Source organism: Crocuta crocuta, unplaced genomic scaffold (assembly GCF_008692635.1).
Source record: "Crocuta crocuta isolate KB4526 unplaced genomic scaffold, BGI_CrCroc_1.0 scaffold197, whole genome shotgun sequence".
Lineage (NCBI taxonomy): Eukaryota > Metazoa > Chordata > Mammalia > Carnivora > Hyaenidae > Crocuta > Crocuta crocuta.
In genome coordinates this window covers 12,421,278-12,439,523 of record NW_027532002.1, presented here as the reverse complement: position 1 = coordinate 12,439,523, position 18,246 = coordinate 12,421,278, and the positions used below count along the sequence as shown (strand labels likewise).

At 41.5% G+C, this 18,246-nt stretch overlaps 1 protein-coding gene across 1 annotated transcript in view; it reads left to right on the top strand.

Annotated features, from left to right (window-relative positions):
• Nucleotides 1-10,299: 10,299 nt before the first annotated feature.
• The window catches only part of MALSU1 (mitochondrial assembly of ribosomal large subunit 1), a 9,677-nt gene continuing 1,730 nt past the window's right edge, over nt 10,300-18,246 (top strand). Inside the window, exons 1-3 of the mRNA XM_077775379.1 lie at nt 10,300-10,597; nt 11,734-11,912; nt 17,830-17,911. Of these exons, the coding sequence (XP_077631505.1) occupies nt 10,342-10,597; nt 11,734-11,912; nt 17,830-17,911 (517 nt within the window). The 5' untranslated portion in view covers nt 10,300-10,341. The remainder of the gene's footprint in view (nt 10,598-11,733; nt 11,913-17,829; nt 17,912-18,246) is intronic.

Sequence of the window (18,246 nt, the reverse complement as noted above, 5' to 3'; positions counted from 1 at the left end):
ACTTGTGATACACAATGGAATACTAATCATCAGTGAAGATGGATGAGTCTACAGCTATCAACACCAAGAAGAAAGACTCACCAATGTAATATTAACAGAAAAGAGCAAGTTGCAAAAGAATACATGGAATATGATACCATTGACATAAAGTTTTCAAAAGGAAGGAAAACTAAACACATGGGAAAGCCTAAAAACATGTCATAAACCTATAGAAAAGAAGCAAAATAATTACTATATGAAATTCAGCCCAGTGGTTGTTCCTGAGGAAGAGGCATGAAGTGCTCTAGGGAGTTTCAAAAGTGCTAGCCATGTTTTATTAGTTAAGCTGACTATAAGCTTTAAATTTAAAAACATTTAAAATAATACTGTAAATTGTTTATGCATATATGAAGAGATAAAGAATAGAAACATGCATCGGAATAGCACACATCAAATTCAGGGCAGTGGCTACAGCGAATGATAGAGAGACATGGGATTAGGGTAGATTGTAAAGGGGCTTGAGTTGGATCTCTAACATGTCTAAAGGGGAAAAGATCTGAAACAAATATAGCAAAACTAAAATCAGGTAAATCTCAGTAGTTCATTTGTTTTTCTCTCCTCTCTTCTAGAGGTTTGGAATATAACTTTATAACTTATTAAAAGAATGAGTTAGCAGCCTTTTCATTCCTCATGTATGGTCTGGACAACCTTGTAGAAATGAAATTTAAGCCATTCTATTCAAAATTGTTAGAGTTTTGAAACTCAAAGCCCTGACTTCCTTGCCTTTTCCTACAAAAATCTATCTTCCAGTTACAGATGTTATTTCTTGGGGCGCCTGGGTGACTCAGTCGGTTGAGTGACTTCAGCTCAGGTCATGATATCGTGGTTCGTGGGTTCAGACCCCACATTAGGCTCTGTGCTGACAACTCTGGAGGCTGCTTTGGATTCTCTGTCTCCCTCTCTCTCTGCCCCTTCCTTGCTCACACTCTGTCTCTCTCTCCCTCAAAATAAGTAAACATTAAAAAAAATTTTAAAGATGTTATTTCTTGTTGGATTCATGTTTTTGGGTGGCTAGCCGAAAAAATGTACTTCACCTCATACAAGCATACCTTGGAGAAAATGTAGGTTCAGTTCTAGACCACTGCACTAAAGTAAATCAAATGAATTTTTTTTTTCGTAGTGCATATAAAAGTTATGTTTACAGTATACTGTATGTGATTAAGTGTGCGATGGCATTATGCCTAAAAAATAATAACATGCCTTGATTAAATGTAGTTTGTTGCCAAAGAAAATACTAATCATAATCCAAGCTTTCAGCAATTTTTTGTCATCTTTTTGCTGGTAGAGGGTCTTGCCTGGATGTTGATGACTGCTGACCAATCATGTTGGTGGTTGCTGAAGGTTGGGGTGGGTGCAGCAATTTCTTAAAATAAGACAACAATGAAATTTGCCACATGAATGAACTCTTCCTTTCACGAAGTCCATACTGTTTGAGAGCATTTTACCCACAGTGGAACTTCTTTCAAATTGGAGTCAATCCCCTCCAACCCTGAGGCTGCTTCATCAACTAAGTTTCTGTCATATTCTTAATCCTTTGTTGTCATTTCAACCATCTTCACAGCATTTTCACCAGGAGTAGATTCCATCTCAAGAAACCACTGTCTTTGCTCATCCATAAGAAGCAAGTCTTCTTCCATTCAAGTTCGATCATGAGACTGACTGCAGCGATTCAGTCCCATCGTCAGGCTCCACTTCTAACTCTAGTTCTCTTGCTATTTCCACCACATTTGCAGTTACTTCCATCACTGAGGACTTGGACCCCTCCAAGTCGTCCAGGAGGGTTGGAGTCAACTTCCTCCAAACCCCTTTTCATGTTGATACTTTGATCTCTTTCAAAGAACCATAGATGTTTTCAATGGCATCTAGAATGGTCAGTCCTATCCAGAAGGTTTTCCATTTACTTTGCTAAGATCCATCAGAGGAGTCAGGATCTATGGGAGCTATAGCCTTACAAAATATATCTTATTAAACAATAATACTTGCAAGTCAAAATTACTCCTTGATCCAAAAGCTGCACAATGGATGTTGTGTTAGCAGGCATAAAACAACATTCATCTTATTGTACATCTCCATCAGCACTCTTGAGTGACCAGTAGACAGTCAATGAGCAGTCATATTTTGAAAGGAACTTTTTCATACAAAAATACTAATTCAAAGGGATACATGCACTCTGATGTTTATAGCAGCATTATCTACAATAACCAAATTATGTAAACTGCCCAGTCTATCCACTGATGATAAAGAAGATATTCTTTATCTTTAAAGAAAATATTCCATTGTATATTTGTACAATGGAATGTTACTCAGCCATCAAGAAGAATGAGATCTTATCATTTGCAATGACATGGGTGGAGATAGAAAGTGTAATGCTAGTGAAATGCATCAGTCGGAGAAAGACAAATACCACTATTTCACTCATAGGTGCAATTAAAGAAACAAAACAAACGAGCAAAGGGAGGGGTGTGTGTGGAAAGCAAACCAGTAAGAGACTCTTAACTACAAAGAATAAGCTGATAGTTGCCAGAAGGGAGGTGGGTGGGAGGATGAGTTAAATAGGTGATGGGGATTAAAGAGGGCACTTGTGATGAACACCGGGTGTTGTACGGAAGTGTTGAATCACTATATTGTACACCTGAATCTAATATTACACTGTATGTTAACTAACTGGAATTGTAAACTAAAACTTTTTAAAAAGTTTTTATTTATTTTGAGAGAGAAAGAAAGCACGGGGTAGGGGCAGAGAGAGAGGGAGAGAGAGAATCCCAAGCAGGCTCTACACTGTCAGCACAGAGTACCATGCGGGGCTTGAACTCATGACCTAAGTTGAAACCAAGAGTCAGATACTTAACCCACTGAGACACCCAAAGCCCCTTAAATTAAAACTTTGTTATTAAAAAAAAAAAAAAAAGGAAACTTTTTTCCTGAGCGGTTGGTCACAACAGTGGGCTTACAATATTCAATAAACCATGTTATAAACAGTGGTGCTGTCAGCCAGGCTTTGTTGTTCCATTTACAGAGCCCTGGCAGAGAGTAAATTCAACGTAATTCTTAAGGGCCCTAGGATCATCAGAGTAGTAAATGGGTATTGTCTTCAACTTAAAGTCACCAGTCACATTAGCCCTTAACAAGAGACCTAGCTTGTCCTTTGAAGCTTTGAAACCAGGCACTGACTTCTCTCTGGCTATGCAAGTCCTAGACGGCATCTTCTTCCAATATAAAGCTGTTTTGTATAGATTGAATATCTGTTGTTTAGGGTAGCCACTGTCATCAATTATCTCAGCCACATCTTCTGGGTAACTTGCTGCAGTTTCTACATCAGCACTTGCTGCCTCTCCTTGCACTTTTATGTTACGGAGACAGGTTCTTTCCTTCAACCTCATGAACCAACCTGTGCTTGCTTAAAATGTTTTTGTGCAGCTTCCTCGCCTCTCTCAGCCTTTACAGAACTGAGGAGAGTTAGGGCCTTGCTCTGGATTAGGCTTTGGCTGAAGGGAATGTTGTGGCTGGTTTGATCTTCTATCTAAACTACTGAAACTTTCTCCACATCAGCAGTAAGGCTATTTTGCTTTCTTATCATTCCCCTGTTCACTGGAAAAGCACTTTTAATTTCTTCTAGGAACTTTTCTGTTGCGTTGACAACTGACTAACTGGCACAAGAGACCTAGCTTTCAGCCAGTCTCAGCTTTTGACATACGTTCCTCACTAAGCTTAATCATTTCTAGCTTTGGGTTTATTTTTTTAAATGTTTAATGTTTATTTCTGAGAGAGAGAGACAGAGCATGAGCAGGGGAGAGGCAGAGAGAGAAGGAGACACATAATCCAAAGCAGCCTCCAGGCTCTGAGCCGTCAGCACAGAGCCCAATACAGGCTCTCATGAACTGCGAGACCATGACCTGAGCCAAAGTCACACGGCCAATCGACTGAACCACCCACGTGCTCCTCTAGCTTTGGGTTTACAGTGAAAGACGTGTAACTCTTGGTTTCACTTGAACACTTAGAGGCCGTTGTAGGGCTATGAATTGGCTTAATTTCAATATCGTATCTCAGGGAATAGGGAGGCCCAAGGATTGGGGGAGAGATGAGAGAGAGGCGTGGCCTGTCAGTGGAGCAGTCAGAACACACACAACGTTTATTAAGTTTGCCATCTTGGATGGAGGCAGTTTGTGGCACCTAAAAACAACACAATAGTAGCATCGAAGATTGCTGATCACAAATCACCATAACAAATACAATAATAATGGGACAGTTTGAAATATTTCAAGAATACCAAAATGTGACACAGAGACGTGAAATGAGCAAATGGTATTGGGAAAGTGATGCTGATGGACTTGCTCAAGTCAGGGTTACCACAAACCTTCAATTAGTAAATAAATAAATAAATAAATAAAACAAAAAAACCATTTCCTGAGAAGTGCAATAAAGGGAAATACAATAAGATGAGGCATGCCTTTATAACAAAACTATCAAATGCTGTAAATGTTATTGGTCCCTAAGTAATTACACCTTTGATGTTATCACCTTGCTTCTTGCATCCGCAGCAGGAAATGGCTGAAAGAGCTTGGAGAAAATGTGGTGTCCCCAGAAGCCACTCATATCATGGCTAGTCTTGGCCTGAGACCTTCCCCCAGGGAGCTAAGAAAGCCTCTCTGGGGGCGCCTGGGTAACTCAGTCGGTTATGCATCTGACTCTTGATTTTGACTCAGGTCAGGATCTCACGGTTGGTGAGATCAAGCATCGAGTGGCACTCCTCACTGACATCATGGAGCCTGCTTGGGATTCTCTCTTTCTCCCTCTCTCTCTACTCCTCCACCCTCAAAATAAATAAACTGAAAAAAAGAAAGCTTCTCCGTATTTTAAGTGGCTTGAATGGACCAGCCCACAGTGTTCGTAATAGTTGTATATATACATATATACATTTTTCAGAATTTCTATTCAGCATGGATTTGTGAAGCGCCCAGAGAGGCAGGAGAATGGTTGTATTCCAGTTGTGGGCATGAATGCCTATTGTCACTCGCTTTCCTTAGGGGTGGTCTAAAACTGTGCAGTTGTAAGGATGAGATCCCAAGTTCAAACTTGACTACTCAGTAAGGTGTCTCCTCACTGCCTTTGGGCAGCATCCTATGGCAGTGACTCGGCACCAGCCTGGAAACAACCCAAAGCAGAGACCTAACCAGGTCTGCTGAGGAGGAAGTTTGTTTGCTCTGAACCCGCCGTCTGGACTTTAGCATCAGAAGCTACACTCATGTGCTCTTGAGAATTACTGAAGTCTTGTAAAAATTATGAAATAGAGGAAATTCATAAAACCGGGATTATTATAAGGAAAAGCAAACAGAATCCTTACTGGATTGTCAACAAATCTGAACAGAAGAAATCAGAGGCCGGGCAGAAATCGGATTTTGACGAAAAGAAAACAGCACAAGGTATTGTTGACGAGGGGTGAAGCTCTGATATACCTTTTGGGTCAAAAGGGCCACAGAGCTTCTGAATCATTATTTAATGCCACCAGAGAAAGTCCATGGAGCTGCAGTTCAATTACTCAGAAGATTCATGGGGTCCGGGGAAAAACCATGTTCTGTTAGTAATGTAGTTTTAGGTTCCATTAGGGATGTCACAGTCTGATTACCAGTAGAGCTGAGACGGAGACTCAAGGGGCTTGCTCCCTAGAAACGTAAAGTTGAGATAAATGTGGAGAGTTGTGTCTGAAAACTCTTTTATCTGAAGTGTTGTACTGGGGGTGAGGGGAGAGTTATCAAAACTGCTTCTCAGTGTGAAATGACCCATGTGCCTCTGACGCCTCCGGCAAGAGTGAGGTCATGATCAGCTCAAATCATGATCTCATGTTTTGTGAGTTTGAGCCCCCAGTTGGGCTCTGTGCTGTCATTGTGGAGCCCCCTTTGGATCCTCTGTCTCCCTCTCTCTCTACTCCTCCCCTGCTCACATGCTCTCAAAGATAAATAAATACTTAAAAAAAGAAAGAAAGAAAATTCCAAACAGTTTCTCATAATCTATGATTTCAGAGACAATATTTGTCAACACTGTGTCGTTAATGTTAGTTAACACGAGTTTTTTTTTTCACAGATTTTCCTTCCTACGTGAGGTAGACTTGGGGGTGGGGGAATGTTACCCATTAGTGGGGTCCACAGGAATACAAAATGCCCCTGCTAGAGAACAGGGCCATCTGCTGTTAGGCTTTGATTTTGTTTTCATTCTGTGCTTGCTTCTAAAAGGCAGAATCAGAGGGGGAATGACGGCTTGATAATCTCTACCTTTGAGGTGCTGAGAACGGAGGGTTAAAGCAGCTTACTGAGGGATCTGGGAATTATAAATTAACCAGGGTCCATGACTAAAAGGACTTCCTAAGATTATAGGCCCTAATAACATCCTTGGGGTGTTAATTTAGGAGCCTCCTGTCGGCCTCAGTCAAAAGGCTCCCAAACTTGTTTCCTGAGGCTTCACGGGAAGTTAGGACAGTGGGAAGCTGCAGTCACAGAGATGCGGTCACTCAGATGACTGAGGGGCATCTGGGTGGCTCAGTTGGCTAAATAACCAACTTTTGATCTCAGCTCAGGTCTTGATCTCAGGGTTGTGAGCTCAAGCCCCCGCATCGGGCTCCACATTGGGTGTGAAGAATATTCGGGAAAACAAAAAAGGTATTGATTGAATTCATATAGTTTGGAGACTGAGAAGTTTATCAGGTCCAACCTTGGCTGATTCTGTGCATTAATTTCTTATATATGTGTAAACCATGAGCCTCCTGTTGGTTGCAAAGGATCCTCAAATCCATATATGGATCAAACATTGTCTTTGGACAAAATAAACATGTTTTCCACAGCAAATGGATGTAGATGCTAATTGCAATTCAATATAATTTTAATTAAAAGTGTTGCTTAGCTCATAGCAGCTTTTTGTCATGCATATGTTCAAAGAGCCACAAATTTTAAAACAAAAGCTTATTAAAATTTAAAAAGTTGGGACCACTACTTTCCAGACTCAGCTGTCCTTCCTGACTTCATAGGGCAGTTTATTCCATCACTGAACAGTTGTGGGTGAATATTCCTGCCTCATTTAAGTTTCATCCTTTCCCCCAGATTCCCACTCTCTTTGTACTAATTCTGCCCTCAGGTGACCATGCAGAGAGAAGGGCTAGGATTAAAGTTCTCTCTCTTACAAATCCCATTAGTTATAGTTACTCTACGTTTATGTATTTCTATTTAAAAATCGTTTGGGGGCACCTGGGTGGCTCAGTCGGTTAAGCGTCCAACTTTGGCTCAGGTCATGATCTCACAGTTCATGGGTTCGAGCCCCCCGTTGGGCTCTGTGCTGACAGCCAGCTCAGAGCCTGGAGACTGTTTCAGAGTCTGTGACTCCCTCTCTCTCTGCCCCTCCCCTGCTCACACACACTCTCTCTCTCCCTCTCTCAGAAATAAATAAAACATTAAAAAAAATAAAAATAAAAATTGTTTTGTCCTCCTGTTTGTAAACCTCCTAATCGGAAGGGGGAGCAAATTCTTTTAAAGAGAAGAGGAGCACTAAGGACTCAGTCTTTTGCAGAGGTAGGGGTAAGGCACGACCTTCCTTTCCCCCAAGCTCCCATTGGAGCACAGGTGTGTGTTGCATGCTTTCTCAGATGTTTTGTGTTGGTTTGTCTGGCATGCTCTTCATGCTGTAAGGACAGGGAATCCAGCCTAAAGGGGGCTTTGAGGCCTGCAATAAGATGGAGCACTGACCCTGTGGTTTCAGGGCATCCCAGAGCACTGTCGGTGTCTTCTCACACGATGGACCATCTGAGAGAGTGGGGAGATACGTTCATATCTGAAGTATGTCTGGCAGAGTGAGTCAGAGTTCATCACGTGAACTGGTGGAAGAAGGGCACGCTAAACAATGGAATAGCATGTGCAAAGCTCAGCACTGAAGGTGTGTTTGGAAAACAGCAAGAAGCAGATGAGGCTAAAATAATTCTAGTAGACAGCATGGCAGCACGAAGGATGGAAAAAGTAGAGATGGACTGGTGACGGGAGAGCCAGGAAGGAGTCTGTCTTGGTAAATAGGTAAGAGTGAATGGCGGTTCAGACTGAGGGAGTGAGAATAAAGACCAGAAGTTGAATTTAAAAAACAAAGCAAAAAAAAAACACCTTTGAGTGGTGCCTGGGTGGCTCAGTCAATTAAGAGTCTGACCTTGGTTTTGGCTCAGGTCCTGGTCTCATGATTCATGGGTTTGGGCCCCACTTCAGGCTCTGCACTGAGAACATGGAGCATGCTTGGGATTCTCTCTCCCTCTCTCCCTCCCACTCCCTCTCAAAAATAAATAACAGTGGGATGCCTGGGTGGCTCAGTCAGTTAACCATTTGACTTCAGCTCGGGTCGTGATCTCTCAGTTCATGGGTTTGAGCCCTGTGTTGGGCTCTGTGCTGACAGTTCGGAACCTGGAGCCTGCTTCAGATTCTGAGTCTCCCTCTCTCTCTGCCCCTCTCTGCTTGCTCTCTCTCTCTCAAAAATAAACACTAAAAAAAAAATTAACAATAATAAAGAAAGAAAAAACCTTCGGAGGTAGCATAAGCAGTATTTGACAATGTATTAGTTATTGCAAGGAGATCATGGAGTGAATGCAACCCAGAGCTTAGGATATTTTTGAGGAGATGATGATCCATTAAATGAGATGGCAAATACAGATAGTAAATCAGGTTTGTTCAGAGAAAAGGGTAGTAACATGGAACTGATGGCAAAAGCTAGGAGAAACACCAAACCCAAGCCTATGGAGAAATGGAAGTGAAGAGGACGAGACTTTTAGCTTTTATCTGTAATACTTCATTCTTCCTATTTTCAAAAGTAAATTGAAGCAATTGTAAATATCTGGGATGGTGCACACAGGTACTTATATTAGTTTTTGTAATTTATAATTTCTCCAAAATTAGTGCTTGGAGTTCTGCTTTGTTTTGTTTTGTTGTCTGTAAAAGAAATTAAATAACGTGTCAAGAATTTGAAGTACCTATTGTATGCTTGGCACTCTTCCAGGCATTTGGGATATTTGCCTGTTTCTACTGGTCTTTTGCTTTCAAAAATTACCAGGGCTGGATTTCAGAAATGGCTTCTAGCTTCAGGTTGGCCAGGGGTAAATGGTTTTTCCTCCCTGGGTCTCTTTCAGCTCTTAAACCCTATGGTTTAACACTGTTCTTTTAATACTGCATTCCTTGTTCTCACAGAGGTGGGCACCACGATGCAGGCCGTTGGCCTAAACACCACCATACAGGGAGTGTAGAGGAAGGGCTGAACTGCTAAGAACGTTTTCCAAATGGTCCTTTACATCTCTGCTTCCCATCCCACCTGAGCCCAGAATAACAGATTTTCCTCATGGGATTTCAAATTTGCTAGGGAATCTTGATACTTTTCTTGGTAATCGGTATTTATGTCCTAATTCCAGCATAATTTTTGCAGCATCATTAGCACGATGATCAAGAAAGGATCCTTGAACTGTTTTACAGTGCAACTTACTAACTCTATTTAGAAGCATGAGGGCAGGATTTGGGCAGAAAGAGCTTCACTTTTGCTGTATGAAGCTGATGGTTATATGCTTAGTACTGGAGGTGGAGAAGGGGATGTACAGGGAGTAGTACATCATAAATGTCTTCTTTGAACTTCTACTCATAGAACTACTTTCATTAAGATTTCTCTGCTGCTATCAGTCAGCCAGGTTAACCATGGGTGAGAGGTACAGGCAGTCATGAGACCGTTTATGTAGGGTGTAGCAACCAGAATGTAGCAACCAGTATACATTTCACTCATCACAACTATACAGGCTATAGTCAGTCTTTTGGGCTAAATGTAAACATTTTTCTGCTTCTGTCCTTCATCATAATCAACAGCGGTAACTTCTGAACACTCAGTACCAGCTATTCTAGGTTTTGTGGAGACAAGAGTTCAAAACAAAACAAAACAAAACAAAACAAAACAAAACTTTCTACCTTCATGCTGTACATTGCAGTGAAGGAAGATAGATTAAAAAAAAAAAAGCAGAGGACAACGTAGTACAATGCACTATGTCTCAGGGCAAGGCAGGAGTGGGCAGTTAAGTACTAGTCCTTAGATTCCTACAACCCCTCATCCCAAACAAATCCTTCCGGGTCACACGCGTCCCAATTGGGATCCAGACTCCGCCCACGGACCCCGCCTTTGGGTCATGGCCCCGCCCACTCTCCTTACGTCAATTTTCCAGGCCTTGGCGCATTGGCCTGGCCAATCCAAAGCCGAAGAACCTGCTCGGGCTCCATTAAGACCCGACCCGTGAATCGCCGTTCGGGGACAGCCATGGGCCCTGGCAGTCGTGTGGCGCGGCGACTCGGGTCGCTGCTACGGTGCAGGGCCCTTTCCCAAGGAGCTGGGCCCCCGGAGGGCGCGGGGTCCCGGCTTGGGCTGCTGGCCGCGGGGTGGCTTAAGACGGGACCGGCGCTTCCCCGGGCCTGTCTCTCTCCCGACCACGCTCGCGGCCTGCACGGCCGACCCGGCCTGGAGGAGCGGGCTCAGGGGGCAGCCGGTGAGGGGCACCCGGAGTCAGGCACAGCAGGTACGAGCTTGGAGGAGGGCGGCGGCTACCCCTCCGGGCAGCCGGGAGCCGGGTCCCAGCGAGGAGGCTTTGGGTTCCTCCGTTTATGCATTTCTCTTGGAGTCACAAAACTCCTACAGCTCTAGAGCTGGAAGGGATTTCACAGATGTTGGCGCCAACTTTGTGTTTAACACGCCGGGAGACGAACTGACGTCTCCAAAACCCCAGGCGTCAGAATGGCCGCACTGTACCCGTGGCATCACAACCTCACCGTCCTCAGCTCCCTTCACACTCTTCCTAGGGTTCCCGAGAATTGGATTTGGCGAAAATGTTAGGGCGTGAGGATTTTGAGGAAGAGCTAGGGACTGGGTCTAAGAGGTGCCTAAGAATCGCTAATAGGAGACGCGGCCAATTGAAGCCCTCTATTGCAAGATTTTAGGGATTTGAGTGGTTGTAAGTCGAGCACATCTGTGAAAAGTTAGGGTGTGAGAGGGAGAGGTCTTAGTGGACTTAGACACTGGATTCCTGGGAATCAGTTTTAGAATGTAAGAGAAAGCTATAAATTTACAAGTTCTAATACTCCGAGGTAAAGAACAGAATATGCACATCTCTACAGAAAAAAAGTTAAGTCTGCACAGATAACAGTTGCTACATAACCCAAATGTCCTTATAAGAAAAACTTGAGGATTCAAAATGAAAATCACCGTTAAAGTTTTAGCTCTCATTGGTTGGCTTGGGGCTGGTGCATTAATTCTATGAGGACTAATTTTCTTCATCTCTCAAGTGAAGGTTGTGGTCCGGGTACTACCTAAGAGCTACAATTGTAGCTCTGTGTGTGTTTGAGGTGTACTGCTCATTTCCTCAAGTATTAGTGAACAGAAAATCATTTGTTGCAGATGTATGGTTTTATTGCAAATGGCAACGGCAAAGGATGTATGATGGCCCTGTGTCACCTGAGGACTCTTCCCGTGAAGTTGAGCAGTGCTTTGTGAAACAATAGGTTTAATTTCCAGGGGGTCTGGGCCTGCTGTTGTTCAAAACACTTTAGATCTAAACACCCCCATGGAGGAGCGGTTTCATTGTTAGCGGCTGCATCTCTGTGCATACGGTGTCTTCTCCTTGGCCACCTGACACGAGCTAATCTTTGTGCATTTCAGATCACACTGGTCCCAAGTTTGACATCGATATGCTGGTTTCACTTCTGAGGCAAGAAAATGCAAGAGACATTTGCGTCATCAAGGTTCCTCCAGAACTGAAATATACGGATTACTTTGTGATTGGTAGTGGAACTTCCACCCGACACTTACATGCCATGGCCTACTACATTGTGAAAATGGTAGGATGCTTTCTTTCCTCTTTGGAAGCATTAACTTAGCGGAAGAGTGCATTATGTTGAGGAGCAACACTTTAAAAAGTAAAGCTGTGTGAGGTTTATGTAAGAAGCCCCAATTCTCAGAATGTCCATGTGCGTTTTATGTTTGTTGATAGTGAACGTTAATGGGGACAGATGGGTCAGGATATTTCTAATTCTCGTCTCTTGTCATAAATAAATGATGAATGAATAAAAAAATATAAAGAAGTACATAAAAATGGAAATAAAAATAAATACTTTGAGGCAGGCTAGAAGACAGTATAACCCAAGGGGGATTTCTAGAGCAGCACTGTCCATTGTGCTAGCCACAAGCCACGTGTGGCTAATTAGAATTTACAATTAAAAATTCAGTTCATCGGTTGTATTAGCCATATATCAGGTGTGCAGTGGCCACTTGTGGCTAATGGCTACCACATCGTACAGCACAACTATAAAATGTTTCGGTAACTGCAGAAAAGCTCTGTTGGACCATGCCGGCCTATAGTTTAATGCAAATGTTTGAATGTGTCCAGCGTTTGCAAGTATTGTGCTGGGTACTGGGAAGATAAAAAGATCTAGTCTTTACCCAACAAACTCACAGGCCTAGTTGAGGAAGGGGAATGCACTTATTATTGATTGATTCAGAGAGAGCACAGTAGGGGAGGGGCAGAGAGACAGAGAGAGAGAGTATCCCAAGCAGGCTCTGCGCAACCAGTGTGCAGAGCCCGACACAGGGCCCGAACTCACAAAACCGTGAGATCATGACCTGAGCCAAAATCAAGAGTTGGATGCTTAACTGACTGAATCACCCAGGTGCCCCAGGCAGTTCATTTTCTAACTGGACTGAATAGGAATCAGAAATGCGGAAGAAAATATACTTGGAGGCCTTTAGCCAGTTCTGATAACTCTCTACAAGGAGAACATAACCTCTCTGACCTTGTTGGCAATCAGTCATAGAAAAGACAGTTAAGACCGAAACAATAGCTAGGATGGTCTAGAGACGGGGGACAAGACGGGGGACTGGAAACCGAACCCTGGTGCACTATGGCAAAGCAGAGGAAGATTCCAGTGGAGGAGTAGTTGGAGAGATGGAAAGAGAACCAAGGTGGCATGGAGAAGAGTTATAAGACAGTCCCAGGGTCTCTGTCACATGTAATAGTGGGACCGAGTAAGATGAAGACTTAGAAGTGACCACTGGACATAGAAATATAAGAAGAATGAGAGGTTTGGGGCGCCTCGGTGGCTCAGTCGGTTAAGTGTACGACTTCGGCTCAGGTCATGATCTCACGGTTCGTGGGTTCAAGCCCTGCGTCGGGCTCTGTGCTGACAGCTAGCTCAGATGCTAGAGCCTGTCTTCGGATTCTGTGTCTCTCTCTCTGACCCTCCCCTGCTCATGCTGCTTGTCTCTTTCTCAGAAATAAATAAAACATTAAAAAAAATTTAAAAAAAAAAAGAATGAGAGGTTTTACGTTTTAACCATCTTTTAAGTGTGAAGTGGCATTAGTTACATTCACCTCATTGTGCATTACCACCATCCATCTCCAGAATGTTTTTCATCTGGCAGAACGGAAGTTTTGTACTCATGAAACCGTGATTTCCCACTCTCTCCCTACCCTGGCAGCCACCATTCTGCTTTCTGTCTCCATGAAGTCAGCTACTCTAAGTCCCTCACGTGAGTGGAATCATACCCTATTTGTCCTTTTAGGACTGGCTTATTTCACTTAGCATGTTTTCAGGGTTCATCTTGTGACATTCTCAGAATTTCTTCTATTTAAGGCTTTTTATCTTATCGTGTGTATATCACATTTTATCTATTCATCCATCGAGTTTCATTTGGGTTGCTTCCACCTTTTGGAGACTGAATAATGCTGCTATAAACAGGAGTATAGAAATGTCTGTTCATGTCTCTGCTTTTAATATCAGAAGTAGAATAACTGGATCATGGTTATTCTGCTTTTAATTTTTTGAGGAACCACCTCATATGATCTTTTCCGTCGTGGCCGCACCACTTTACACTCCCACCAACAGTGCATAAGGGTTCCATTTTCTCCATATCTTTGCCAATACTTCTTATTTTCTGGATTGTTGATCGTAGTAAAACTAATGGGTGAGAAGTGGCAGCTCACTGTGATTTTTGCTGTGCCCTTCCTCAACAGTTAGTGATGTTGAGATCCTCTCATATGTTATGGGCCATCTGTATATTTTTGGGAAAATGCCTAATCAAGTCTTTTGCCTTTGTTTTAATCAGGTTAGGTTTTTGTTGTTTTTGTTGTGAGTTGTAGTTCTATATATATTCTGTATATTAATCTCCAAATAAATATGTGATGTGCAAATATTTTCTCTCATTCTGTAGGTTGTCTTGTTACTGTCGATAGTGTCCTTTGATGCACACAAGTTTTTAATTTTGATAAGATGCAGTTTATCTGTTTTTGTGCCTGTGCCTTTGGTGTCCTATCCAAGAAATAATTACCAAACTCAGTGTCATATGTCATGAAGCCTTTCCACTGTTTATGAAGTCTTTCCTATATTTAAGCCTTAAATATAGGTCATATATTTAAATCTTAGATCCATTTTGAGTTTAGTTTTTGTAGATGGTGTAAAATAAGGGTCCAACTTTGTTCTCCTGCATATAGGTATCTAGTTTTCCCAGCACCATTTGTTGAAAAGACTGCTCTTTTCCCATTGAATGGACTTGGCACCCTTGTTGAAAATCATTTGACTGTATGGGCTCTTTCTTTCATTCCATAAGTCTATCTTGCTCACTGTTTTGATTACAGTAGCTTTGTAGTTAGTTTTGAAATCAGTACGTTGAGCGCTCCAACTGTGTTCTTCCTTTTCAAGATTGTTGTTTGCTCTTTGGGGTCCTTTTAGATTACATATAAATTTTAGGATGGAATTTTCTACTTCTCCCCCCCTCCCCCCTCAAAAAAAAAGTCATTGGGATTTTGATAGGGATTGCATCGAATCTGTAGATAGATTTGGGTAGTACTGATATCTTAACGATATTTAAATTTTCCAGTCCATGAATACAGACACCAGTCTATTTGTTGGTGTCTTTAATTTCTTCAGCAGTATCTTGTATTTTTCAGGGTATAAGTCTTCTGTCTCCATGGTTAAGTTCATTTCTAAGTATTGTATTCTTTTTGATTTTATTGTAAATGGAATTGTTTTTTTAATTTCCTTTTCATGTTGTTCATTAGTGTATAGAAACACAGCTGATTTTGACATGTTAGTTTTGTATACTACAACTTTGCTGAATTCATTTATTCTAACAGGGTGTTTTTTTTTGTGTGTGTGGAACCATTGGGTTTTATACATTTAAGTCATGTTGTCCGTACCCTGTGACAGTTTTATTATTTCCTTTCCAATTTGGTACCTCCCCACCCCCACCTTCCTTGATCCAATTTATCTGGCCAGAACTGCCTTGAATAGAAGTGGCCAAAGTGGGCATTCTTAGCACATTCCGCATCTTAGGGGACAAACTTTCAGTCTTTCACCATTGAGTAGGATAATAGCTTGAGCTTTTCATACATGGCCTTTATTATCTTGAGGTAGTTTCTTTGTATTGGTGTTGAATTTTGTCAAATGCTTTTCTGCATAATTTTGAGATGATCCTGTGTCTTTTTTCATTTTGTTAATGTAGTCTATTATATTGATTGATTTTCATGTGGAACCATCCTTACATTCCAGGAATAAGGCTCACTCAGTCATGGTGTATAATTCTTCAATATGCTGTTGAAATTTGACTTGCTAATATTTCATTGAGGATTTTTGCATCAGTATTCATCAAGGATAATGGTCTCATAGTTTGTAGTGTCTTTAGCCTTGGTTTCAAGGTAATGGTAGTTAAGAAGTATTCCCACTTCAGTATTTTGGAAGAGTTTGAGAAGAATGTGTATTAGCTTTTGTTTACATATTTGGTAGAATTCACCAGTGAAACAGTCTGGTCCAGGGCTTTTCTTTGTTGGGAGATTTTTTTCCCTCTTTGTACCCCCCACCTCCCCTTTTTAAAAAAATTGAGATAATATGTTTGGAGGTTTTCACTTATTCAATCTCAGTCAGTCTTAGTTCTGTGTTCTTAAGAATTTTTCCATTTTGTCTAGATTATCTAATTTGCTAGTATATACTTGTTCATAGTACTCAAAATCCCTTTTACTTCTTAGTAATGTCCCCTTGCTTGTTTCTGATTTTAGTTATTTGGGTCTTCTTTGTCTAGCTAAAGATTTGTTAATTTTGTCTTTTTTAGGGCCCAAATGTTGGTTTCATGAAGTTTTGTCAATTTTAGTTTTCTCTTACCATTGTTTCCTTCTGTCTGCTAGCTTCAAGTTTAATTTGTTCTTCATTTCCTAGTTCTTTAAGGTGTAAATTTAGGTTTGGGATTTGGGAACTTTTTTTTTCATGAAAGGATTTAGCTATAAATTTCCCTCTTAACACTGCGTTCACCACATCCCATTAAGTTTTGATGTGTTTTTATTTTTATTTTTTTTTAAGAAAATTTAAAATTTTTAATGTTTTTTATTTATTTCTGAGAGAGAGAGACAGAGTGAGCAGGGGAGGGTAAGAGAGAGAGGGAGATATAGAATCTGAAAAAGGCTCCAGGCTCTGAGCTGTCATGACAGAGCCCGATGTGGGGCTCAAACCCACAAACTGCGAGATCATGACCTAAGCCAAAGTTGAATACTTAACTGACTGAGCCACCCAGGTGCCCCAGTTTTGATGTGTTTTTAATCTCATTTGTCTCAAGAGCTTTTCTGATTTCCCTTGTGATTTCTTTCTTTCTTTTTTTTTGTGGCTTTTCTAGTTTTCCTTCTGTTGATCTCTAGTTTCATTTCATTGTGATCAGAAAATATATTTTGTGATTTCAGTCTCCTTAATTTATCGAGACTTGTTTGGTGGCCTGACACAAGATCTGACCTGGAGAATGTTACATTACACGTGCACTTTAGAAAAATGTGTATTCTGCCGTTGTTGGGTGGAATGGTGTTTAATGTTAGGTCCAAATAGTTTCTAGTGTTAAGTCATCTATTTCTTTATTGATCTTTTCTGTTTTTTTAATCTACTGTTGAAAATGGAGTATTACGTCTGTATTATTGTGTTGTCATCTGTTTCTCCCTTCAGTTTTTTCCATGTTTGTTTGCTGTTTAGGAATTCTGATTTTTTTTTTAATGTTTTATTTATTTCTGAGAGAGAGAGAGAGAGAGAGCAGGGGAGGGCCAGAGAGAGAGGGAGACACAGAATCCAAAGACCGGCTCCAGGCTCTGAGCTAGCTGTCAGCACAGAGCCTGATGAGGGGCTCGAGCCCACGAACCATGAGATCGTGACCTGAGCTGAAGTTGGACACTTAACCAACTGAGCCACCCAGGCGCCCCAGGACTTCTGATTTTTGGTGTATGTTTGTAATTGTTACATTTTCTGGGTTATTTCACCCTTTATCATCATATAATATCCTTGTCTCGTAATATTTTTTGACTTAAGTATATTTTATGTGATATTAGTATTCTGTTGTTTTAGACCAGTCATAAGACCTAGTTGGAAGAGAGACACGGGATGGTAAAACCCAATTAACATTGTCATGAAGGTGGTTGATACAGGTGAGGACCAGATGTTGAGTGAGCTTGGGCCTCTCTGCCTCAGAGATGAGGCATCACCTTGGATGAATCTGATGGCCCTTTCAGAAGGGTTTGGGCAGGAGGATTCAGAGGTATAAGAGGTAGGTAGGATTTAAGGGGAGAAAGTTTCCCCAAGTTATTTCTTATGGGGTACACTTAAGAGGAATGAGTTAGTTCTCAAATTCAAGAAAATTATGCCAATAGACCATCTTCCGTGAGAACAGTGAGAACCAAGACTTGCTCCATCCTCCCTCTTTAATTTATAACCTGTCTTTTTTTTTTTTTTTTCCCAGTACAAATACCTGAAATATAAGAGCGAGCCTCATGTTAAGATTGAAGGGAAGGATGCTGATGACTGGCTGTGTGTGGACTTTGGTAAGTTATTTTGACATATTCTGTAGATAAATATTTGGTTTTGTCCTAATCTGGAACTCTTTTCACTTGGCAAAAAGATATCAAATTGCTTTTTTCATGTGAAAATTTTGAAATTTGTTTTTAGTAAACTTTAATTATAAGCCAGGTGGTCTTATTCACATGTGAAATTCTCACGTAGTGTGATTGCATATAACTAGTCATGCAGGTCAGAAAGATGGTGAACAGAGTAGAGAACACGGTAGAAAGGGAAGAAATGGCTTAGTGGTGGTAGAAAGCTTGGGGGGTACGTATCTTGGCCTAGGACTCCGATGAGGTGAAGTTAAAGGGCATTCCGG